The 23,482-nt window shown below is 58.2% G+C and overlaps 2 protein-coding genes across 4 annotated transcripts; both read right to left on the reverse strand.

The window, feature by feature from the left end:
* Positions 1-780: 780 nt before the first annotated feature.
* On the reverse strand, positions 781-9,616 carry CDHR5 (cadherin related family member 5). Of its 3 annotated transcripts, none has more exons than XM_010389629.2 (14): positions 9,260-9,616; positions 8,996-9,171; positions 8,654-8,704; positions 6,079-6,171; positions 5,831-5,932; positions 5,614-5,724; positions 5,357-5,527; positions 4,255-4,345; positions 4,011-4,108; positions 3,627-3,827; positions 3,360-3,473; positions 3,192-3,276; positions 2,167-2,324; positions 781-1,988 (listed from the first exon to the last, which is right to left on the reverse strand). In XM_010389629.2, the coding sequence occupies exons 1-14, from the start codon at positions 9,348-9,350 to the stop codon at positions 1,590-1,592; spliced, it is 1,941 nt and encodes a 646-aa protein (XP_010387931.2). In that variant the 5' UTR covers positions 9,351-9,616; the 3' UTR covers positions 781-1,589. The 3 variants fall into 3 exon arrangements, with proteins under 3 accessions (XP_010387931.2, XP_030774401.1, XP_010387653.2); XM_030918541.1 differs by having other exon boundaries at positions 2,796-3,276; XM_010389351.2 differs by having other exon boundaries at positions 781-1,991; positions 2,796-3,276.
* Positions 9,617-10,727: 1,111 nt separating this feature from the next.
* On the reverse strand, positions 10,728-11,648 carry SCT (secretin). Its single transcript, XM_030918559.1, has 4 exons — positions 11,509-11,648; positions 11,326-11,427; positions 11,136-11,228; positions 10,728-10,962 (listed from the first exon to the last, which is right to left on the reverse strand). The coding sequence occupies exons 1-4, from the start codon at positions 11,577-11,579 to the stop codon at positions 10,851-10,853; spliced, it is 378 nt and encodes a 125-aa protein (XP_030774419.1). The 5' UTR covers positions 11,580-11,648; the 3' UTR covers positions 10,728-10,850.
* Between the last annotated feature and the right edge of the window lie 11,834 nt (positions 11,649-23,482).

Genomic DNA, 23,482 nt, shown 5'->3' on the forward strand with positions numbered 1-23,482 from the left:
ATCCGCCTGCCTCAGCCTCCCAAAGTGCTGGGATGACAGGCTTGAGCCACCGCGCCCAGACCTTGTTGCGCTTTTAGAAGTGGGTAATGGGGCCGGGCACGGTGGCTCCTGCCTGTAATCCCAGCACTTTGGGAGGCCGAGGCCGGCCGATCACTTGAGGTCAGGAGTTCGAGACCAGCCTGGCAAACATGGCGAAACCCAGTCTCTACTAAAAATACAAAAATTAGCCAGGCGTGGAGGCGCAGGCCTGTAGTCCCAGGTACTTGGGAGGCTGAGGCGGGAGAATCACTTGAGCCCAGGAGGTCGAGGCTGCAGTGAGCTGAGATGGAGCCACTCCACTCCAGCCCAGGGGACAGAGCATGACTGAGTCTCTAAAAAAAGGAAGTGGGTAATGGGAGGTGGACATGCCTCGAAAAAGGGGCAGCTGCACCGTTTGGGTTCCTTTTTTTGAGATGGAGTTTCGCTTTTGTTGCCCAGGCTGGAGTGCAGTGGCACAATCTTGACCCACCACAACATGTGCCTCCTGGGTTCAAGTGATTCTCCTGTCTCAGGCTCCCAAGTAGCTGGGAGTACAGGCATGAGCCACCATGCCCGGCTAATTTTGTATTTTTAGTAGAGACAGGGTTTCTCTAAGTTGGTCAAGCTAGTCTCGAACTCCTGACCTCAGGTGATCCGCCCGCCTTGGCCTCCCAAAGTGCTGGGATTACAGGCAGGAGCCACCGTGCGGCCCCCTTTGGGTTCTTTAGATTGTTCGGACAAGAATATCAGACGCTCTCACAATTAAAACATTTGGAAAGGAATTAATAGTGTCTTCATCGGGGCAGTGCTGACGACCCACAAGGGACCCCTTGATGGTTCTGGGCATGGGCGGCCAGCCTGGGCTCTGGCCTTGGGAGAAGCGACCGGGAGGTGTCTCTCACCCCTAGGCCTCCTGGTCCCGCTCCTGCTCAGGACACACGCGCGCACCCACCCCCAGCGCGCCTCAGTCCAGGCCTCTGGATGGGTGTTTAATGCTGCGCCCCAACCCAAGCATGTCGATTTCAGAAGGGGACTAGGACCCCCGGCCCAGCAGATGTTTGAGACCACTGGCTTCCAAGCGCATCGTCTTGGGGATTTGCGTTGGCTCCTCAGCCTCCCCAGGCAATCTCTGTGTAGGGTGGGCAGTGGTAGGTCTGAGTTGAGCGGGTGCCTGAGATCCCCAGTGCAGACTGGGGGAGGGGAGTGCCCTCTCGGGCTGTGGTTAGAGCAGGAGAGGAACTTCGCGGGCCAGCTGGCACGGAAGCCTCGGGAAGACAGTGGGCACAGCAGGTGGTTTACAGGAAGCGTTGCAGCCTTCGGGTGGGGACAGCGCGGCCGGACCCGCCACCCCCCTCTGCACACCCGGGCTCGAGCGCCGAGGACGATGGGGGACGCGAGCAAATGGGGCCCGCACGGACCCGCGCGCCCGCCCCACGCCACGGCCTGGGTTTCGGGAGCCTCGCTTTATTCTGCCTTGGGTCGGGGGTTAGGGGAGCGGGACCTGTAGCGCCCGCGCGGCAGGGGGAGAGGGTGGAGGGGCCGCTTAGATGTAGGAGTCGTCCCCGTCGGGCTCATCGTGGGGACCCTGTGCCCTCGCCCTCGTCGCCGCTGCCGGAGTCGCTGGCGCCATCCACGTCCAGGGTGGGCGTGTTGAGAACGACCACGTCTGCCTCCGCCCCGATGTCCTCGCCGAACCACACGGCCTTGTACCCGCCCTCCGGCCGCCGCTCCTTCGTCAGGATGGACCTCACCGCTGCGGGGCTTCCCCCGGCTCGGGCCGCTGCCGGGGCCTCAGGGGCACTGCCTGGGGGCGCGGGGCCAGGGGGCGCGGGGCCAGGAGGCGCGGGCTCCGCGGGCGTCGGCGGTGCCTCCGCGGGCTTGGGGTCGTGCGTGGGGCTGGGGGTGGGCGCCCAGTTGGCCTCGTGGTCAGGGAGGACCGCCTGGTTGTCATAGCCTGGGGGCTGGGGTTCCTGCTAGCGGGAGTGAAGGCGTCAGCGGGGTCCCTGGGTCTCTGCTGCCTTGTGGCCTCTCCACACCCTCATTCCACAGCGGACACCCCTCCGCCTCCACATATTCCCCTCTGTCCTCCCCTCTCCTGTCCCCCACTCCCTGCGGGTCGCCTGCCCTGCCCTCCACCTTGGGCCTTACCGGAGCTTTGCCAGAGCAGCACTTGAGCCGGGAGCCGTAGTGCTTGTGGACAAGGACAGTGAGGCCAAGGAGAGCCAGCAGCAGCAGTGCACTCAGCACCCCACCCAGGGCTGCCATGTCCACCACCGAGAAGCGCTTGTCCTCTGAGGGGCCGCCACCTGGTATCGTTTTGGAAAATGCCATCACCCCGCACTGTTGAGCGCCCCAGGCATTCCCCATGCCAACCTGTGCCAGGCTTGAGACACTTGGAAATCACCTAGGCCTGGGCTGTCTCCCAAATCTCAGGCTCTGCTGACCCTGGCTCGAGGGGCCTGTGTGTCCCAGTGAGACCCTGGGCTCCCCCCGCAAGGAGGCCAGGCTGCTCACAGGAGGCGCAGGGGCTTGCAGGGTGAGCCGGCAGCTGTGGGAATCACGGGATTCGCTGGACCCCAAATCTGGCCTCTGTCCTACACACATCACAGTTCACCTCACTGGGGGCCTTTGGCCTGTCTGTGTCTGTCAGTCCCAAACAGACCCCTCTGGGATTTCATAGTCAGGCCAGGTCAGCCTGGGGTGGACCCTTGCTACAGCATTTCCCCTACCACCCAGTGACCTGAGCCAGGGAGGGAAGGCAACGGAGTGGGTGCTACCTGAGGATGGGGTGTTCCTGCTGGGGGTCATCGGCAGAGCGGTTCCTGGCTCTGGGGTCTGAGCTGTGCCCCCACCGGGTATGGCTGGTTGGTGGGAGGTGCTGGTTCCCACACCGGGGGGCATCAGCTGAGAGGTTCCTGGTTTTGGGGTCTGTGCTGTGCTGCCACCGGGTGTGGCTGGTTGGTGGGAGGTGCTGGTTTCTGCACCCGGGGGCCTCCCGGGTGTGGACAAGGTTGGTGGCCTCAGAGTTGTGCCAGAGGGTGGATGAGGGCCTGTGCCTCCCCCAGAGCTGGTTGTGGAGGCTCCCTGGGAGGGCACAGGGGGTCTGGGGGCCTCGGAAGTGGTGCTGGTCCAGGGCCCAGTTGTTCCTCCAGCCTCTGGGGATGGGGGCTCACCTGTGGAGGGGGGCTCCTGTTCGGAAACTTGTATCTCAATGACTGTGGTCGCAGTGCCAGAGGTCACCGTGTTGTTGGCCTCAACCTGGGGCAGGAAGGGGCTTGTCCCTCCTGGGCACGTCTTTAAGCCCCACATCCTTGGAGATGCCCACCTGCCCTGCCCTTCACCTCTGCGTAGAAGGCCCCCGCCTGGGTCAGTGTGGTGGTGGTCAGCACAACCTCTCCCTCCATCCGGAAATGTGAGTGGTTGGTAATTCGATACGTGATGGCCGAGTTGAGGTCCTGGACAGGGTCTCATTGAGTCCCCGGCCAGGCTGCCTCCCACGTGCAGCCCTGACTCACCCACAGAGGGGAGGCCGGGTGAGCACAGGGACCCTGGGCAACAGGAAGGCTGCCGTGGGGGTGGCAGGCATCAGCCTTGCATGTGCTACCTACCGAGAACTCCGGGTCCCGAGCCTGGATCCTCAGAGGCTGAGAGGGGGCAGCTGCATCCTTGACCACAACACCTGCTCCGGCGCCAAGTGCCACGGTGCCACGGTACAGGCTCTGGGGGAAGCGGGGTGGGCTCCCGGCTGCAGCCATAGCCTCCACGGTGACCTGGGTCACTGAGTAGCGGGCAAGGTCGGCCTGCTGGCCCTGGAGGCAGGGGAGGCAGCCGTGACTCGTGGGGTTGACGGTGGAGCTGGCGCTGAAGCCTGGGGCTCAGGAAGAACAGATGCAGACTTGGCAGGGGCCCTGCCCTGCCCCCCAGCCCTGACCCCCGCCCTACCTTCCACCCTGCCCGCACTGCCTTGCCCCCCATGCAGGTCCGCACCTCACCTTCACCAGCAGAAGGAAGGTCGTGGCGCTGGGGACACTCCTGGCCATGGTGAGGTTGCCGGAGTCTGGGTGGATGACGAATGTACTGTTCACGTTTCCTGGGAGGACGATGGAAGTGCTCAGTCCCAGCCCCCAGCTCTGCCTTGCTGTCAGGTGCCCCTGGGGCTTCCCCAGCCCCAAGGTGGGGATGGAGACAGGGACAGAGAGGGGTCCGGGGCATTGTTGAGGGCTGGGCCCCACTCACCACTGAAGATGCTGTAGATGATGGCTTGATGGATGCCGCGGTCTCCATCCTCGGCATAGATGGGTCCGGGACGCAGGACGAGGGGGGATGGCTTCAAGGATGGTGGAGAGGAGGGCACGTCGTGGGGCTGGGGTGGATGGCCCCAACCTGGCCCCTCTGGCTCCCCATCAAGGTCAGCCAGGGCAGGGCTGGCTGAGGAGGGGCCCAGTCCCGCTGGTGGCCGGGCGTCCCTGCCTGCCTGGGACTGTCCCTTGTCCCAGCATCACCATGAGTCATACCCCGTGGGTCCCTCACGAACGAATAAGTCAAGTTGCCCAAAGATACTGAGTCCCATTTGCACAATGCTTGTGTTGACGGCTAAGCAAACATTTAGGAAGCGGGGGGCTCCCGGGTCTGCATTTCTGCCTCTCATGTGCTGTGTGGTGGCCCCGGGTGCCTTGGTGCCGTGAAGGTTTGCAGACAGCCTGTGTGGGCCTAGTGGTGACTGTGAACAGGGCAGAGATGTCATCATCACTTAAGAATTCCAGGGCCTGCCGGGCGCGGTGGCTCAAGCCTGTCATCCCAGCACTTTGGGAGGCCGAGACGGGCGGATCCCGAGGTCAGGAGATCGAGACCATCCTGGCTAACACGGTGAAACCCCGTCTCTACTAAAAAAAATACAAAAAACTAGCCGGGCGAGGTGGCGGCGCCTGTAGTCCCAGCTACTCGGGAGGCTGAGGCAGGAGAATGGCGTAAACCCAGGAGGCGGAGCTTGCAGTGAGCTGAGATCCGGCCACTGCACTCCAGTCCGGGCGACAGAGCGAGACTCCGCCTCAAAAAAAAAAAAAAAAAAAAAACTCCAGGGCCCCAGCCCACCTCCCCAGGCGCCTGAGACCGCCTGGCTCTGGGGCCCACACTCCTCTCTGTGTGTTCAGGGTTCGCTCCCTCACCCCCTCAAGATGGGAAAGATGGGTTTACAAGGAGAGTCTGTATTTGTTTCAAAATCACAACCAAAATTGGCCCCACCCCCTGACCCTGACCCTGCCCTTCTGATCCTGGCCGTCCCTGCCTCCAACCTGCCTAGAAGGCCCCGCCCCGTGCACTGTCCCTCCCTCCCCATTACCAGTGTGTGCCCTGTGGGGACAGCCCCGTGGTACTGAGCTTGGATGCAGACGTGGCCGTCTGAGAAGGCGCAGGGCAGGAACCAGGGGGGCCGCAGGTCGGCAGGCACCACGTTCAGCACCAGCGTGGCGGTGGCCGTGTGGCTGGGCTCCACATTCTCCTCCGCAGTGTCCTGCAACAGCCAGATCAGGCCTGGGAGCAGCTGGGGCCAGGGGGGCCTCAAGCATGTGGGACTCAGGGCTGGGGTGAGCCGCTCACCCGCACCAGCAGCCAGAAGGCCATGTTCGGCCGCTCGTAGAAGTCCAGGGTCCGGTCCAGCCTCAGGGCGGGATGGTTTACACCCACCAGAGAGAAGTAGTCACTAGCACCCTGGGGAGGATCAGGGAAGACAGAGCCTAAGAGCCTGGGAGGGCGAGGGCGGCTGTGGGTGTCAGAGGCGAGGGGCTCACGCTGGGGCAGGGCGGGCGGCACTGACTGCGGTCACTTCCTGGAGGGTGTAGAACAGAATGTCATCCTTGTCTTTGTCCTCGGCCTGCAGTTCTGTCTCAGGGATGATGGTGGAGTTCACTTTAGTGTCCTAGGGAGGGAGAGGGGCTTGGTCTGGCCACACTCCTGGCCCCTTTGGACCCCCGCTGTGGTTGAGCCCCCGGCCACCACTCGCCCCTGCCCTCACCCTGGGCTCCCGCACCCCCTGCCCAGCCCCGGCAGCTTCGCTGGCCTCACCTCTTCCACCCTTATCTCCTTGGTTGTAAAGGGGAATTCGGGGGCGTTGTCATTGACGTCCAGCACTGACACGAACACCCTCAGCTGGGTCACCTGCAGGGTGTGGCCGTCAGCCTCTCCCACAGCTCCTCCCCATCGTGAGTGAGGTGCACCCCTCGACGCTATCCTTCCCCATCATGAGTGAGGTGCACCCCTTGATGACTGTCTGTCCCCATCGTGAGTGAGGTGCACCCCTCGACGCTATCCATCCACTCACTCACTCAGTGGTGTTGGGGGGCTGCAGGGGGGCTGCACAGCTCTAGGTGCTGGGATGCAGAGATCACAAGAGACAAATCTCTGCCCGGTGGTGCCTGTCCTGGCAGGACTTACAACAATAGACAAAAAGGGCTTTATAAAGCCAGGAGGTGGCAGGTGCGCCACAGAAAAATAATGCAGGTACTTGGGGATGCAACCAGCAGAATCTCAAGTGAGGAAAGACAATCCAGTTCTTTTCCTTGTTTTTTTGTTTTTTTGGATACAGAGTCTCATTCTGTCACCCAGGCTGGAGTGCAGTGGCGTGATCTTGGCTCACTGCAACGTCTGCCTCCCAGGTTTAAGCGATTCTCCTGCCTCTGCCTCTCGAGTAGCTGGGATTACAGGCGCCCGCCATCACACCCGGGTAATTTTTTATTTTTAGAAGAGATGGGGTCTCTCCATGTTGGTCAGGCTGGTCTCAAACTCCCGACCTCAGGTGATGTGCCTGCCTCGGCCTCCCAAAGTGCTGGGATTACAGGTGTGAGCCACCGCGCCCAGCCGACAACCCAGTTTCTTCACAAATAAATCTCCAAGAGAAAAGATGGGAGAAAGGGAAACGTGAAGATGAACAGAAACTCAGGAGAATTATCAGCTACGTGCATAACATGGACCCTGATTCAAATAAACAATTATTAAAAAACCCTTCAGAGACCACGGGGAATGCGGCATCCTGGACATTCGAGGTAGAAAGTGACCACTTTTCCCAGGTGTGACGACATTGTGGTTATGTTTTAAAAAGAAGAGTCCTGGCGGGCATGGTGGCTCACGCCTGGAATCCCAGCACTTTGGGAGGCCGAGGCGGGCAGATCACCTGAGGTCAAGAGTTCGAGACCAATGTAGCCAACATGGTGAAACCCCGTCTCTACTAAAAATACAAAAATTAGCTGGGTGTGGTGGCGGGCGTCTGTAATTCCAGCACTTTGGGAGGCCAAGGTGGGTGGAGGCCAAGGCAGGAGAATCGTTTGAACCTGGGAGGCCGAGGCTGTAGTGAGCGGAAATCGTGCCACTGCATTCCAGCCTGGGCGACAGAGGGTGACTCCATCTAAAAAAAAAAAAAGAAGGGTCCCGGCCAGGCACAGTGACTCATACCTGAAATCCCAGCACTTTGGGAGGCTGAGGCGGGCAGATCACCAGGTCAGGAGTTTGAGATCAGCCTGACCAACATGGTGAAATCCTGTCTCTACCAAAAATACAAAAATTAGCCAAGCGTGGTGGCGGGTGCCTGTAATCCCAGCTACTCGGGAGGCTGAGGCAGGAGAATCACTTGAACCCGGGAGGCGGAGGTTGCAGTGAGCCGAGATCTCACCACTGCACTCCAACCTAGGTAACAGAGTGAGACTCTGTCTCAAAAAAAAGAAGGGTCCCTCTCTATCAGGGACACATCCAAGATATGTGTGGGTGATGTGCTGTGGTGTGTGGAGGGCACAGAGCCCGCTGTCTGCTGGTAGGTGGGGGGGGCCTGTGCTGGCCCCAGGATTCTGCAATTTTCCTTAATAAAGTCGAAAAAAATGCCGCTGGTCAAGAAGTAGGATGCTGGGGGAGTGGGGCTGGGATGCAACTATTCCCTAATAGAGCAGTTGGGATTTCTCTGAAGACTGCAGACCTGAGCAGGTGAGGGAGGAGCGTGCCTGCGGGAGCTCTGAGGCTGCAGCAGAGCCTCCGCACAGTACACCTGGGTTGGACTCTCGGTGAGAAAGGAGCTACGGAGGGCTGGGGTGGACTGGGCAGCCTCGGTTTACGGCATCCACAGAGGCTGTTCCGCGGCATGGAGTGGACTGGGACCGGCAAGGGGCACCAGGGAAGCCAGTGGGTAGCTGAAAGTTTCCCAAAATGGGTGCTGGTGTCCCGGCCCTGGTGGGACTGGAGGTGGGCAGACGGTGGATTTCTGGGTCGAGCTGGGGCAGAGCCAAGTGATTTACCAATGAGGGGCTTAACGGGGGACGTGGGGAGGGAGGGTGAGTGGAAACCAAGGTGGTCCCAGTGGCTGGCAGGATAAAGGTGCCTCCCTTGTGGGGGCAGTGGTGGTTGAGGGAGTGGGTGGGAGTCTTGGGCACACTGGGTGGGGGTATCTGCTGGACAAGGGGTCAGTGACGGGGATTCCACAGTACAAGGCAGAGTCTGGACTGGAGGAAATGTGAGCATCACTCTCGGAGGGATGGCATTTGAAACCACACCCTAGGTGAGATCATCAAAGACTGGCCCTGGACCGGCAGGGCAGAGCCCAGCTGAGGTGGCCTGGTGGGCGGGGAGAGCGGGGCAGGGAGAGCGGGGCGGGACTCACCAGTGTGCTTCCGCTCTGACACAGCAGCTGAGCCTCAAGTAGTGAGTTCTCCTGTGGAGGCAGATGGGTCTGCAGTCACTGTCCTGCCCCACAGGTGGTGAGACTGAGGCCAAGGGGGCAGGTGCTGGCCCAGGGTCCCCATCATCAGTGGTCAGTGCTGAGGGTGTGGGCCCAGCCTTCATCCCGAAATGGCCCAGCCTTCTAGGGCAGGCACCACCAAGCATGGGTGTTAGTGGATGCCTGCAGGCATAGAACTCCTGGGCCCTCGGGGAAGGTGTGGCCTGAGGATCCAGGTGCCCTTCTCCCGGGAGCCCCCACTCCCCACCCACCTGCCGCCCACACCTCGTAATCAGGAGTCACGTTGAGAAACAGCTGGTTTCCCTGGATCCGAAATGCGAAGGGGGTGGACAAGGACCCGAGGATCACCTCCTGGCCCTCCGGGACATGGATGTCCACCAGCGGCTCGGTGACATTTGTGTTCTCCTCGACTTCAAAGAAGGACTTGTTCACAGAGCAGTCTGTAAGGTTGCAGAGGAGGGGTCAGCACCTCCCAGCCCCTGGCTCTCCCCCTCGTGCCCCCACCTACCTACCCCTGCCCGCACGTACACTGGGCCTGGGCCTGGGCCACGGCCCCCGGGGGTCGGCCAAGCAGCCCGGTGAGCAGCAGGGGAGGCCACAGCAGGGCCCAAGACCCCATCTTGGCGGCTGTCACCTGGCGGGAGGGTCCGAGTGGGTTTGGCGTCCAGGACTGGCGCAGTTCCTACTTCAGCGACCTTCGCCCCAGCCAGACGCCGCCCACTTTATGATCCTTTACAACCGGCCTCTGCCAAGGGGGCTCCCGCTGGCCGGCGGGTCCAGCCCACTGCCAGAAGGGGGGCAGTCATTTGGCCCAAGTTAGACTGAGTACAGGGATCAACTAGGGAGCTCAGGCCACAGGCACCGAGGCACAGGGCGGAAAGGACTGGAGAGCGGCTCGTGGGCACCATGGGGCTAGGGGCAGGGCAGGGGCAGAGCCAGGGTGTTGGAGAGAAGCCCTTGGTGTTGGAGTGTCTGAAAGCTGCCTCCCTAGCCCAGGCTGCCCTTGCTTGGCTCCTCCCCTAAGCTCTCCCTTAGGCAAAATTCCTAAGGCCAACCCTTGGGGCTCAGAACCGGGTGTTCCCCAGGGAGTACCTCCCTGCCTGCCTGATGCAGGTTCTGAAGGAAGAGGCTCTCCTCACTGTGTCCTAGGACACCCCTGCCTGCCTGCCCCAGAGACAAGCCAGCTTCTCAGGGTGGGGCTGGACAGGGCCTTAGTGACCAAGGCTAAGGCGGGGCTGTGAGGGGCAGCTGGGAGCTCCTGGGCAGCCCTGGTGCCCAACAGGGGGTGAGGTGAGTCTTGACACTTGCCCTGCTCTTTTCATTGGCCCCACAAGCCCCCAGCTCTAGGGAGAGGCCACTAGCTGGGGTGGGGGCGAGGAAGGGGCTGTCATGAGGCGGGGAGTGGAGTCAGTCCCCTCCAGGCCTGTGCACCGAAGCTTCTGGCCTCTCGTGGCTGGGGCTGGGCTCAGTGCAACCCTGCACTGTACCCTCATGGTCGCCTGCAAGCCCTGCACGCTCCGTACTCCGCAGGCTCTGAGGGGTCAAGCCACTGGTCTGAGGCCACACAAGACAGCGGGTCCGGAGTCCTCATGCCAGAGTGGACTCCTGGCACCCCAGGTGACACCTCTGCCCTCCCCTCTTCCTGCCTGCCTGAGCCTCCCTGGCCCTTCCACACCCTCCCCACTGCCCCTTCTGAAACACTGACCACACGGCCCCCGGCAGGAGCTGAGAGTATGTCCGGGCTCCCCCTGAGCCCTTGAATGTGTCCTAATGATGACAAGGGGTGGGGCGGGGCCCTGCGGTGCTTAGTCCATGTACAGGAGGCGGCCCTGATGCCAGAGATAAGGATGAGGGGCCGGCTGTGGCCGTCAGGTGTAAAGGGCAGCTGGGTGTGGTCACAGTCCCTGCTGGGTGGATGGGGCCCCCTTCCATCTGACAGCCCTGCTACACAGGGGTTGCCTCGATTACACCAAGTGGACACGACCAACTCCCAGTGTCTGGGTCTGATTTCTCCTTTATTGGTGCCGAGTACCACCCCTCCCCCTCTCCCCCCAGCCTGCCCACCGCCCCAGATGCAGCTCCGCTCCTAGGCTGGGCAGGTGGTGAGGGGGTTCCTTCCTCATCTCGCTCTCAGGGTTCCTTCTCCAGCAGCACCGGCAGGTTCTGAAACCATAACCCCAGGCCGGGGCCCAGGGGGCAGCCAGGGAGACCAGGCCCCGCCCAGGGGCATCCTGCAGAGACAGCACGTGAGGGGCTGGGGGCTGGGGCTGGGGCTGGAGACCCCGGCCCCGCCGCTGGAATTGGACCTCCGGTGGCCACTAGCGCTGACCCAGGGAGGCCACGGACAGAAGGAAGGGTCTGGGGTGGGGTCTGGAGTGGGGTCTGCGGTGGGGCGGGCGCTCACCAGGCCTGCAGGGTGGGCGTGTCGGACCCGGACGGGCAGAGCAGACCCGCGCCGAGCCTGGACCAGGCCGTGCTGTTCTCTGCGTCCTGCTCGCTGTCCCCCGCCCCAAAACAGAGTTAGTCCTGGAGCTGGGGGGTCGCGCGTTGCTGCTGGGGCACCACGGCAAGACCCCCGCCCCACCCGGCCTCACCTGCGCTTCCCCACCAGGCCCTGCAGCAGCCGCTGGAGCCGCGCGCCCTCCCGCAGGCGGCTGAGCTCGCTGGTGAACGTCCCGTCCGAGTGTCGCCGGGCCCTGGGGCGGTCGGGGGTCGGGGTCAGGGCCGCGCGGGGGGCGGGTGGGGCCGGGGGCGGACGGGCCTGGCGGGCGGCTCACCTGGGGGGCGCGGGGCGCGCGGCGGAGCCCCCGAGGAGCAGCAGCAGCAGCAGGAGGGGCCGGGGGGCCATGGCGGGGTCGGGCGCGGGAGCTGAGCGCGGCGGCCACGGCCAGGGCCCCGCGAGGCCCCTTTATGGCGGCGCCCGGAAGGGGGACGGCCCGGCCGCGCCCAGCGATCCCGGGAAGGTCAGGGCCGCCCCCCCAGCTGTCGCCCCGGCCCGGCCTCCCGCCCCCTCCGCCGCGCTGGCGCCCCTCGGCCGGCTGGGGGAGGGGGACGTCCCGGCCTGGGGGGCGACGGGGACGCGGGCCCGGGACCCGCAGAGGGAACCGCACCGCGAAGCCTCGAGCCTGCGGGGCGCGGGGACGGAGGGGCCGTGGGACTTGGGGGAGGATTTGGGGGGACTGGGGGACCCCGGGGAAGGGGCGGCGGCAGGAGCTCCGGAGGCCCCTGGAGCACCCGGCTGGGGCGAGTTCGTCTCCGGCTTCAGCGTTGGGACAGCGCCTCTGGTCCCGGGAAGGCCGGAGCGGTGTGACTTTGTTGTGGGGGCCGGTGTTGCCATTTTATCCGCTTTGAAGTGCACGGTTCAGGATCATTGGGTTCGCTGACATTTCCGTGCATCCGTCCCCACCATCCGTTCTCAGACTGTGCGTCCTCCCAAAATCCGTTCTCAGGCTCCTCCGTCCTCCCAAAATCCCTTCTCAGACTCTCTCGTCCTCCCAAAATCCCTTCTCAGACTCCCCCGTCCTCCCAAAATCCCTTCTCAGGCTCCCCCGTCCTCCCAAAATCCGTTCTCAGGCTCCCCCGTCCTCCCAAAATCCCTTCTCAGACTCCCCCGTCCTCCCCAAATCCCTTCTCAGGCTCCCCCGTCCTCCCAAAATCCCTTCTCAGACTCTCCCGTCCTCCCAAAATCCATCTTAGACTCCCCCGTCCTCCCAAAATCCCTTCTCAGGCTCCCCCGTCCTCCCAAAATCCCTTCTCAGACTCTCCCGTCCTCCCAAAATCCATCTCAGGCTCCCCCGTCCTCCCAAAATCCCTTCTCAGGCTCCCCCGTCCTCCCAAAATCCATCTTAGACTCCCCCGTCCTCCCAAAATCCCTTCTCAGACTCTCCCCCGTCCTCCCAAAATCCCTTCTCAGGCTCCCCCGTCCTCCCAAAATCCATCTCAGACTCTCCCGTCCTCCCAAAATCCCTTCTCAGACTCTCCCGTCCTCCCAAAATCCCTTCTCAGGCTCCCCCGTCCTCCCAAAATCCCTTCTCAGGCTCCCCTGTCCTCCCAAAATCCATCTTAGACTCCCCCGTCCTCCCAAAATCCCTTCTCAGACTCTCCCCCGTCCTCCCAAAATCCCTTCTCAGGCTCCCCCGTCCTCCCAAAATCCATCTTAGACTCTCCCGTCCTCCCAAAATCCCTTCTCAGACTCTCCCGTCCTCCCAAAATCCCTTCTCAGGCTCCCCCGTCCTCCCAAAATCCCATCTCAGGCTCCCCCGTCCTCCCAAAATCCATCTTAGACTCCCCCGTCCTCCCAAAATCCCTTCTCAGACTCTCCCCCGTCCTCCCAAAATCCCTTCTCAGGCTCCCCCGTCCTCCCAAAATCCCATCTCAGGCTCCCCCGTCCTCCCAAAATCCATCTTAGACTCCCCCGTCCTCCCAAAATCCCTTCTCAGACTCTCCCCCGTCCTCCCAAAATCCCATCTCAGGCTCCCCCGTCCTCCCAAAATCCCTTCTCAGACTCCCCCGTCCTCCCAAAATCCATCTCAGGCTCCCCCGTCCTCCCAAAATCCATCTTAGACTCCTCCGTCCTCCCAAAATCCCTTCTCAGACTCTCCCCCGTCCTCCCAAAATCCCTTCTCAGGCTCCCCCGTCCTCCCAAAATCCCTTCTCAGGCTCCCCCGTCCTCCCAAAATCCCTTCTCAGACTCTCTCGTCCTCCCAAAATCCCTTCTCAGACTCTCTCGTCCTCCCAAAATCCCTTCTCAGGCTCCTCCGTCCTCCCAAAATCCCTTCTCAGACTCCCCCGTCCTCCCAAAATCCCTTCTCAGGCTCCCCCGTCCTCCCAAAATCCATCTTAGACTCCCCCGTCCTCCCAAAATCCATCTCAGACTCCCCCGTCCTCCCAAAATCCCTTCTCAGGCTCCCCCGTCCTCCCAAAATCCCTTCTCAGGCTCCCCCGTCCTCCCAAAATCCATCTCAGACTCCCCCGTCCTCCCAAAATCCATCTCAGACTCCCCCGTCCTCCCAAAATCCCTTCTCAGACTCCCCCGTCCTCCCAAAATCCCTTCTCAGGCTCCCCCGTCCTCCCAAAATCCGTTCTCAGGCTCCCCCGTCCTCCCAAAATCCGTTCTCAGGCTCTCCCGTCCTCCCAAAATCCGTTCTCAGGCTCCCCCGTCCTCCCAAAATCCCTTCTCAGGCTCCCCCGTCCTCCCAAAATCCCTTCTCAGGCTCCCCCGTCCTCCCAAAATCCCTTCTCAGGCTTCCCCGTCCTCCCAAAATCCCTTCTCAGGCTTCCCCGTCCTCCCAAAATCCCTTCTCAGACTCCCCCGTCCTCCCAAAATCCGTTCTCAGACTCTCCTGTCCTCCCAAAATCCGTTCTCAGGCTCCCCCGTCCTCCCAAAATCCCTTCTCAGGCTCCCCCGTCCTCCCAAAATCCCTTCTCAGACTCCCCCGTCCTCCCAAAATCCGTTCTCAGACTCTCCTGTCCTCCCAAAATCCCTTCTCAGACTCCCCCGTCCTCCCAAAATCCGTTCTCAGACTCTCTCGTCCTCCCAAAATGAAGCTCTGTCCCCATCAAACGCCCCCTCCCCTCCCCAGCCTGGCGCCCCGTCCACTTGGTGTCTGTGGATTCAGCGCCTGCAGGGACTGCGCGCAGGGGGAGCCTCACGGGATGTGTCCTTTGGAGACCGGCTGGTTTCTCAGCTCAGCGTCCTCCGCCTTTGCCGCCGCGGCCTGGCCTGTGTGGGAATCTCCTTCCCTTTAGGGGGAACCGTGTCCCGCCGTGTGCAGGGACCGCGTCCACCGCGTCCATTCATCTGTGGGCCTCTTCATGGACACCTGGGCTGCCTCCCCTTTGGGGCGAGGGCGAATAACGCTGCTGTGAACACGGGTGTGCAAACGGCCCTTCCCGATCCCGTTTTCAAGCGTTCTGGGTGTATAGTTGTGAGGGAATTGCTGGGTGACAGAGTAATGATGTGTTAAATATTCTGAGGAAAACAGCCAAACTGTTTTCCACAGCAGCGTCTCAGACGGACACGTCCCCCAGAAGCGCAGCAGGGACACGGCTCTTGTCCTCGCCACTTTCTGGCTTTTTGTTTGTTGTGTACTAACGATGCTGGTGGGTGCAATGTGGTGTCTGGCTGCGGTTTTGATTTGCGTCTCCCTAATGACCGGCACCTTCTCGGGTGTCTGTGAGCCATTTATACCTAATGGAGAGGACGGAGAAATGACCGTCAAGCCCTTGATGTTCTGCTGTGGTTGCGAGCCATGCACTGTATCCGTCTGTTAAATCGACCACACTATTTACCCCAGCATTTGCATCACAGCCCCGCCAGCCACGTGGGACGGACGTACCTTCCTTCCTTCCCTCCTTCCTTCCTTCTTTCCTTCCTCCCTCCCTCCCTCCCTTCCTCCATTCCTTCCTTCCTTTTCTTTTTTAGATGGAGTCTTATTCTGTCACCCAGGCTGGAGTGCCGTGGGGCCATCTCCGCTCACTACAACCTGCAACCTCTGCCTCCTGGTTTCAAGCAATTCTCGTGCCTCAGCCCTCCAAGTAGCTGGGATTACAGGCACCTGCCACCATGACTGGCTAATTTGTATATTTTTAGTAGAGACAAAGTTTCACCACGTTGCCCAGGCTGGTCTCAAACTCCTGACCTCAAGTGATCCACTTGCCTCGGCCTTCCAAAGCACTGGGAATTACAGGCGTGAGCCACTGCACCTGGCGGCCTCACTTTCTCTGCACACTGTCAACATCGCTGCAGTTGCTATTTTTTTTTTTTTTTTTTTGAGACGGAGTCTGGCTCTGTCACCCAAGCTGGAGTACACTGGCCAGCTCTCAGCTCACTGCAAGCTCCGCCTCCCAGGTTCACGCCATTCTCCTGCCTCAGCCTCCGGAGTAGCTGGGACTACAGGCGCCGTCACCTCGCCCACCTAGTTTTTTGTATTTTTTAGTAGAGACGGGGTTTCACCGTGTTAGCCAGGATGGTCTCGATCTCCTGACCTCGTGATCCGCCCGTCTCGGCCTCCCAAAGTGCTGGGATTACAGGCTTGAGCCACCACACCCCGCCTGCAGTTGCTATTTTTAACCTTCAGCCATTCTCTCTGCGGCAACACCTCCTTGTGGTCTTGGTTGCATTTCCCCAGTGGTGGGTGATTCGGAACCTCTTTCCAGGTGCTTGTTTCCATTTGCACATTGTTGTGGGTTAAATGTATCTTTACATACATCTCTTGCCTGTTTTTAAATTGTTCTCTACTGCTGAGTTGTTTTTTTTTTTTTTTTTTTTTTTTTATTGCAGGAAAATACGCAAAACATGAAACTTACCAATTCAGCCATTGTAAACAGTCACGGAATTGTACAACCATTACCACTATTTGTTTTTTTTTTTTTTTTTTTTTTTGAGACGGAGTCTCGCTCTGTCACCCAAGCTGGAGTGCACTGGCCAGATCTCAGCTCACTGCAAGCTCCGCCTCCCGGGTTTACACCATTCTCCTGCCTCAGCCTCCCGAGTAGCTGGGACTACAGGCGCCCGCCACCTCGCCCGGCTAGTTTTTTGTATTTTTTAGTAGAGACAGGGTTTCACCGTGTTAGCCAGGATGGTCTCAATCTCCTGACCTCATGATCCGCCCGTCTCGGCCTCCCAAAGTGCTGGGATTACAGGCTTGAGCCACCGCGCCCGGCCCATTACCACTATTTAGTTCCAGAACTTTTCACTCCCCAGATGGAAAACCTCAAATCCAAAAAGCATTTACTTCCCCTTCCCCAATCCCTTCAGCTTCTGAGTAACAATGAATTTGCTTTCTGTCTCTCTGGATCTGCCTATTCTGGGTATTTCATACAAATAAAATCATAAAAGCTGGGCATGGTGGTGCATGCCTGTGGTCTCGGCTACTTACTTGAGAGGATGAGGCAGGAAGATGGTTTGAGGCGAGGAGTTTGAGACCAGCCTAGGAAACATAGCAGGACCCTGTCACTATTTTTATTTATTATTTTTGAGATGGGGTTTCACTCTTGTTGCCCAGACTGGAGTGCAATGGCGCAATCTTGGCCCACTGCAACTTCTGCCTCCTGGTTTAAGCAATTCTCCTGCCTTGGCCTCCGGAGTTGCTGGAGGGATTAGAGGCATGCACCACCACGCCCAGCTAATTTTGTATTTTTCATAGAGGCGGGGTTTCGCCATGTTGGTCAGGCTGGTCTCAAACTCCTGACCTCAGGTGATCCGCCCGCCTCGGCCTCCCAAAGTGCCGAGATGACACGCATGAGCCACCACGCCTGGCCCCAGAGTTTCATTCATTTTAATGGCAAAATCACACTGCATTTGGTTCATCCATGCACCTACTGAGGACACTTGGTTTATCTCTACCTTGTATATATTGTGTGTGTTTGTTTGTTTGTTTGTTTGAGACGGAGTCTCACTCTGTTGCCCAGGCTGGAGTGCAGTGTACAATCTCGGCTCACTGCAACCTCAGCCTCCTGGGTTTGATCCCCCTGCCTTAGCCTCCTAAGTAGCTGGGACTACAGGCATGCACCACCACACACCCCCCAATCTTTGCATTTTTAAAAATTTTTATTTATTTATTTATTTTTGAGATGGAATCTCGCTCTGTCGCCCAGGCTGGAGTGCACTGACCTGATCTCGGCTCACTGCAACCTCTGCCTCCTGGGTCCAAGCTATTCTCCTTGAATACAGGCACCTGCCACGTCTACCGTAATTTTTGTATTTTTGGTAGAGATGGGGTTTAACCGTGTTGGCCAGGTTGGTCTCCAACTCAGGGCCTCAGGTGATCCACCCTCAGCCTCCCAAAGTGCTGTGCTGGGATTATAGGCGTGAGCCACCATGCCTGGCCAGGACGTTGTGTATTTTCAGTAGAGATGGGATTTCACCATATTGGCCAGGCTGGTCTCGAACTCCTGGCCTTAAGCAGTCTGCCCACCTCAGTCTCCCAAAGTGCTGGGATTACAGGCGTGAGCCGCCATGCCTGGCCAGTACTTTGTATTTTCAGTAGAGACGGGGTTTCACCACATTGGCCAGGCTGGTCTCGAATAGGCATGAGCCACCATGCCCGGCGTCTTTTGTATATTGTGAATAGTGCTGCTGTGAACATTTACATACAAGCTTTTATTTGAACACCTGTTTTCACTTATTTTGGGTATATAACATATCCACGGAGTCATATGGCAACTCTGCGTGGAACTTGTTGAGGAACTGCTGGACTTTTTCTAACAGTGACTGTTTTACATTCCCAACAGCAGTGAATTTTTCCTCATCCTTAACGCTCGTTAGTTTTATTTATTTATTATCATGGCCATCCTAATGGATATGGAATGGTATCTTATTGTGGTTTTGATTTGCATTTCCCCAGTGACTAATGAGGTTGAGCATCTTTTCAAGTGCTTCGTGGCCATTTTTGTATGTGTGTATATATATATATATTATTTGTTTGTTTGTTTTGGAGACGGAGTCTCGCTGCTGTCACCCAGACTGGGGTGCAGTGGCGTGATCTCGGCTCACTGCAACCTCTGCCTCCCAGTTTCAGGCGATTCTCCTGCCTCAGCCTCCTGAGTAGCTGGGACTACAGGCGCATGCCACCATGCCTGGCTAAGTGTTTTGTATTTTTAGTAGAGATGGGGTTTCACCATGTTAGGCAGGATGGTCTCGATCTCCTGACCTCATGATCTGCTCACCTCAGCCTCCCAAAGTGCTGGGATTACAGGCGTGACCCACCGTGCCTGGCCATATTTTTTTTAAGATGGCGTCTCGCACTGTTGCCCAGGCTGGAGTGCAGTGGTGCGTTCTTGGCTCACTGCACCCTTTGCCTCCCCGGTTCAAGTGATTCTCCCACCTCCGCCTCCCAAGTAGCTGGGATTATGGGCACCCACCAGCACACCCGGCTAATTTTTGTGTTTGTAGTAGAGACGGGGTTTCACCATGTTGGCCAGGCTGTTCTCGAACTCCTGACCTCAAGGGATCCGCCTGCCTTGGCCTCCCAAAGTGCTGGGATTACAGGCATGAGCCACTGCACCGGCCATTTGTGTATCTTCTTTGAAGAAATGTCTGTTCAAGTCCTTTCCCCATGTTCATTATTTATTTTATTTTGAGGCAGCCTGGAGTACATTGGCTCAATCACAGCTCTCTGCGGCCTCAACCGCCTGGACTTAAATGACCCTCCCACCTCAGACTCCTAAGTAGCTATAACTATAGGCTCATGCCACGACACCCAGCTAATTTTTAGTAGAGACGGGGTTTCTTTCTTTTTTTCTTTCTTTCTTTTCTGTTTTTGAGATGGAGTCTTGCTCTGTCGCCCAGTGGCACGATTTTGGCTCACTGCAAGGTCCACCTCCCAGGTTCACACCATTCTCCTGCCTCAGCCTCCTGAGCAGCTGGGACTACAGGCGCCACCACCACGCCCGGCTAATTTTTCCTATTTTTAGTAGAGATTGGGTTTCATTGTGTTAGCCAGGATGGTCTCGATCTCTTGACCTCGTGATCTGCCCGCCTCGGCCTCCCAAAGTGCTGTGATTACAGGTGTGAGCCACCGAGCCTGGCCTGTTTTTGGAGGATCTTCTATACATAAGACCATGTCATCTGCAAGTAGAAATAGTTTTCTTTTCCAATTTTGGATACCTTTAATTTCTTTTTCTTGATTAATGCTCTGGCTAGAACGTCCAGAACAATGTTGAACAGAAGCAGCAGCAGTGGGTATCCTCGTCTCTTTAAAAGGCTTTTAGTTTCTCACCAATGAGTATGATGTTAGCTGTGTTTGTTTTTTGTTTGTTTTTTGAGACAGTCTCCCTCTGTTGTTCAGGGTGGAGTGCAGTGGTGCGATCTCGTCTCACTGCAGCCTCCACCTCCTGGATTCACGTAATTCTCGTGTCTCAGCCTCCTGAGAAGCTGGCGTGCGCCACCATGCCCAGCTAATTTTAATTTTTGTATTTTTAGTGGAGATGGGGGTTTCAACATGTTGGGCAGTCTGGTCTTGAACTCCTGACCTCAAGTGATCCACCCTCCTCGACCTTCCGAAGCGCTGGGATTACAGGCTGCGTCACCGTGCCTGCCCTGATGAAGTTGTTTCTACTCCTAGTTTATTGAGTCTTATTATCATGAAAGGATTTTGAATTTTATGAAATTTTTTTTCTGCATCCATTGAGATGATTGTGTGGGTTTTTCTTCATTCTGTTAATCTGGTGTATGACATTGAATTTCGTCTGTTCACTCACCCTTGCATTCCTGGGATAAATCCCACTGGGTTATGGTACATAATCCTTTAAAAAATGCTGCTTTTCAACCGGGCGCGGTGGCTCATGCCTATAATCCCAGCACTTTGGGAGGCCGAGGTGGGCGGATCATGAGGTCAGGAGTTTGAGACCAGCCTGGCCAACATGATGAAACCCCATCTCTACTAAAAATACAAAAATTAGCCGGGTGTGGTGGTGCACGCCTCTAATCCCAGTTACTTGGGAGGCTGAGGCAGGAGAATTGCTTGAACCCGAGAGGCGGAGGTTGTGATGGGCCGAGATCGCGCCATTGCACTCCAGCCTGGGTGACAGAGCGAGACTCTGTCTCAAAAACAAAACAAAGCAAAATACTGCTTCTCTGACGGGCAGCACTTTAAAAGGGATTGTGTTTGCTCATATTTTGCCGAGAACGTTTGCATCTATGTTCATAAAGGATACTCATCTGGCATTTTCTTTTTGTGATGTCATTAATGTTGAGTTTTGAGAATTATTAGTATTTTTTGTATGCAAGCCATTTGCTGGATATATGATTTGCTAATTTTTTAAATTTTTGTTTCTATGTTTTTATATTTATTTATTTATTGAGACAGAGTCTTGCTCTGTTGCCCAGGCCGGAGTGCAATGACGTGATCTCTGCTCACCGCAACCTCTGCCTCCTGGGTTCAAGCAACTCTCCTTCCTCAGCCTGCCAAGCAGCTGGGATTACAGGCACGCACCACCACACCCGACTAATTTTTTGTATTTTTAGTACAGATGAGGTTTCACCATGTTGGCCAAGCTGGTCTTGAACTCCTGACCTCAGATGATCCACCCGGCTTGACCTCCCAAAGTGCTGGGATTACAAGAGTGAGCCACTGCACCCGGCGTAGACAACCCAATTTTTTTTTTTTTTTTTTTTTTTTTGAGACGGAGTCTCGCTCTGTCGCCCAGGCTGGAGTGCAGTGGCCGGATCTCAGCACACTGCAAGCTCCGCCTCCCGGGTTTACGCCATTCTCCTGCCTCAGCCTCCCAAGTAGCTGGGACTACAGGCACCGCCACCTCGCCCGGCTAGTTTTTTGTATTTTTTTTAGTAGAGACGGGGTTTCACCATGTTAGCCAGGATGGTCTCGATCTCCTGACCTCGTGATCTGCCCGTCTCGGCCTCCCAAAGTGCTGGGATTACAGGCTTGAGCCACCGCGCCCGGCTTGAGTTAATTTTTTAATGTGTAAGGTATGAGTGGAGGTCCTTATTAAAAATTGTTTAGGCTGGGTGTGTGGCTCATGCCTGTAATCGTAGCACTTTGGGAGGCTGAGGTGGGAGGATCATTTGAGCCCAGGAGTTTGAGATCAGCTGGGCTAACATAGCGAGACCCCCTCTCTACAAAAAATAAGAAAATTAGCTGGGTGTGGCACCACTCATCTGTGGTCTCCAGCTGGGGCCGGAGGATCACTTGAGCCCAGGAGATTGAGGCTGCAGTGAGCCATGATTGCAGTGAGATGCGATCACATCCAGTTACATTTGATTTTCAGATAAACAACAGAAGTATATAGTATATGCTGGGGGCAGTGGCTCATTCCTGTAATCCCAGCATGTTAGGAAGCCATGGCAGGTGGATCACCTGAGGTTAGGAGTTCGAGACCAGCCTGGCCAACATGATGAAACCCCGTTTCTACTAAAAATACGAAAAAGTTAGCCAGGCGTGGTGGCAGGCGCCTGTAATCCCAGCTACTTGGGAGACTGAGGCAGGGGAATTGCTTGAACCTGGGAGACAGAGGTTGCAATTGCAGTGAGCCAAGATTGTGCCACTGCATTCCAGCCTGGGCGACAAGAGTGAGAAACTCTATGTCAAAAAAAAGAAAAAAAAAAAAAAAAAAAAAAAAAGAAAGAAAGAAACTGGAGTTGTCTGTCTTTTCTTATTGTTTTAAAAGCACTCTTTATATATTCTGGATCTGCATTCTGTACCAGAGATGTGTACTGCAAACATCCTTTCTCCACCTGGCTTTGTTTTCACCCTTGGTGGTCGCAGACATCTTGGGGGCCACTTGAAGGAACTCTAAGCCAACCAGAGGCTGGGCTGGACTCACCATTTGGCACCCAGTCGGAGACCCCAGGGCCACCCTCCCCGGTTCCATCCTGGGAGAGAAGAAACGTCCACTGTCCCAGTCTCTTCTGTGGTGACTTCTTTTGCACAAGGGTTCACGGGCAGGAGTCTGGTCTGCACAAGAGGGACTTAGCCTGAGTGCAGCTGCACCTGATGTCTGTGCACACCTGGCCCTGGTGCAGGCCCTTCCCCTACAGACCCCGGGACCTTGGCTTGTGACCCTCACGGTGCCTGCTCCTTCTCAGAGCCCTCATTTCTCCCTTTAATGCACACCCCGTCAGTGCCTCGTCCAGCCTGTGTCCTCCATACGTTTGAGGTCAGGGGCCTCAATTCCTAGCACAGCCCCTCCACTCCAGTCCTCTCAGAAACAAAGACAAGAGCGTCAGCATGTGCATCGCCTGGGGTCCCACAGAGTGGTGACCCCTTTTAGTGCCTTCTAGGCCCCTTTAGTGACAGGACTACAGAAAATACCTCTCAGGTCATGGGTCACCCCGATTTGATGAAGAGTCCATAGAATTGTCTCTGCTGCACTTTGCAAGCACTTTCTCTTCTGCACGTTTGGAACCTGCCAGGGCCTGTCTTGTCTTTCTCGTTGCCTCCTCGCGGGCTGATCCTACTGTCCGGTCCCTGGACCCCCTGCCCAGGGTCAGAGGGATGCCTACCTAGCTCAGGGTCTTGGGCTGGAGCGACTGGAGGAGGGACCAGGGTCGACCGCTCAGCTGTCCGCCCGGGGTGCAGGGTCGGGGGAGGTGCTGACCCACTATCGGAGGCGGCCACGGGAGGACCAACTGTGCAATGGGTGGGGCCGCGGCTGACTGTGGTGGTCGCGGGGGCTGAGGACCAGAGGCTGCTGGGAAGCAGGGGTACGAGCCAGGCGTCGGCGGTTGGGTCGGGCGCGGAGTCGTGGGCAGGGGGGTGCGCGCGAGGTGCAGGCGAGTCCGCCGGGTAGGCGGGCAGAGCCTAAGCTCCGGTCTTCCCGCGTCTGGCGGAACGGGCCTGGGAGGGACGTTTTCCCAGACACCAGGTGGACTAGGTGGACGGCCCGAGGGCCGGGACGCACGCAGGGGCCGGCAGGATGGCGCTGGCGTCGATGCCCGCGCGCTTCAGGGCCTGGACTGGCTGCCCCTCCATCCTTGTTGGTTTCTCGGGGTGCGGACCCCGCGCCGCACCGGGCGATGCTGGGTCTGCCGGTGGCCACCACCTCGCTTCATTCTCGTCTCTTTGGGCCGCCGCATTCGTCCGCCTGCCCGTCTCTCCCTGCGCAAAATTCCAAGATGAGCAAATACTGGGCGCACGGTGGAGCGCGGCGGGGCCCCCCCTGAGCCGGGGCGGGGCGGGGGCGGGACCAGAGTCTGGCCGGGGCGTGCCCGAGGGGAGGGACTCCCCGGCTTGCGGCCCGGCGCTGTCCGCGGTGCTCAGCGCCCGCCCGGGCGCCTGGGGCCGGCGCGCC

Source organism: Rhinopithecus roxellana, chromosome 15 (assembly GCF_007565055.1).
Source record: "Rhinopithecus roxellana isolate Shanxi Qingling chromosome 15, ASM756505v1, whole genome shotgun sequence".
NCBI lineage: Eukaryota > Metazoa > Chordata > Mammalia > Primates > Cercopithecidae > Rhinopithecus > Rhinopithecus roxellana.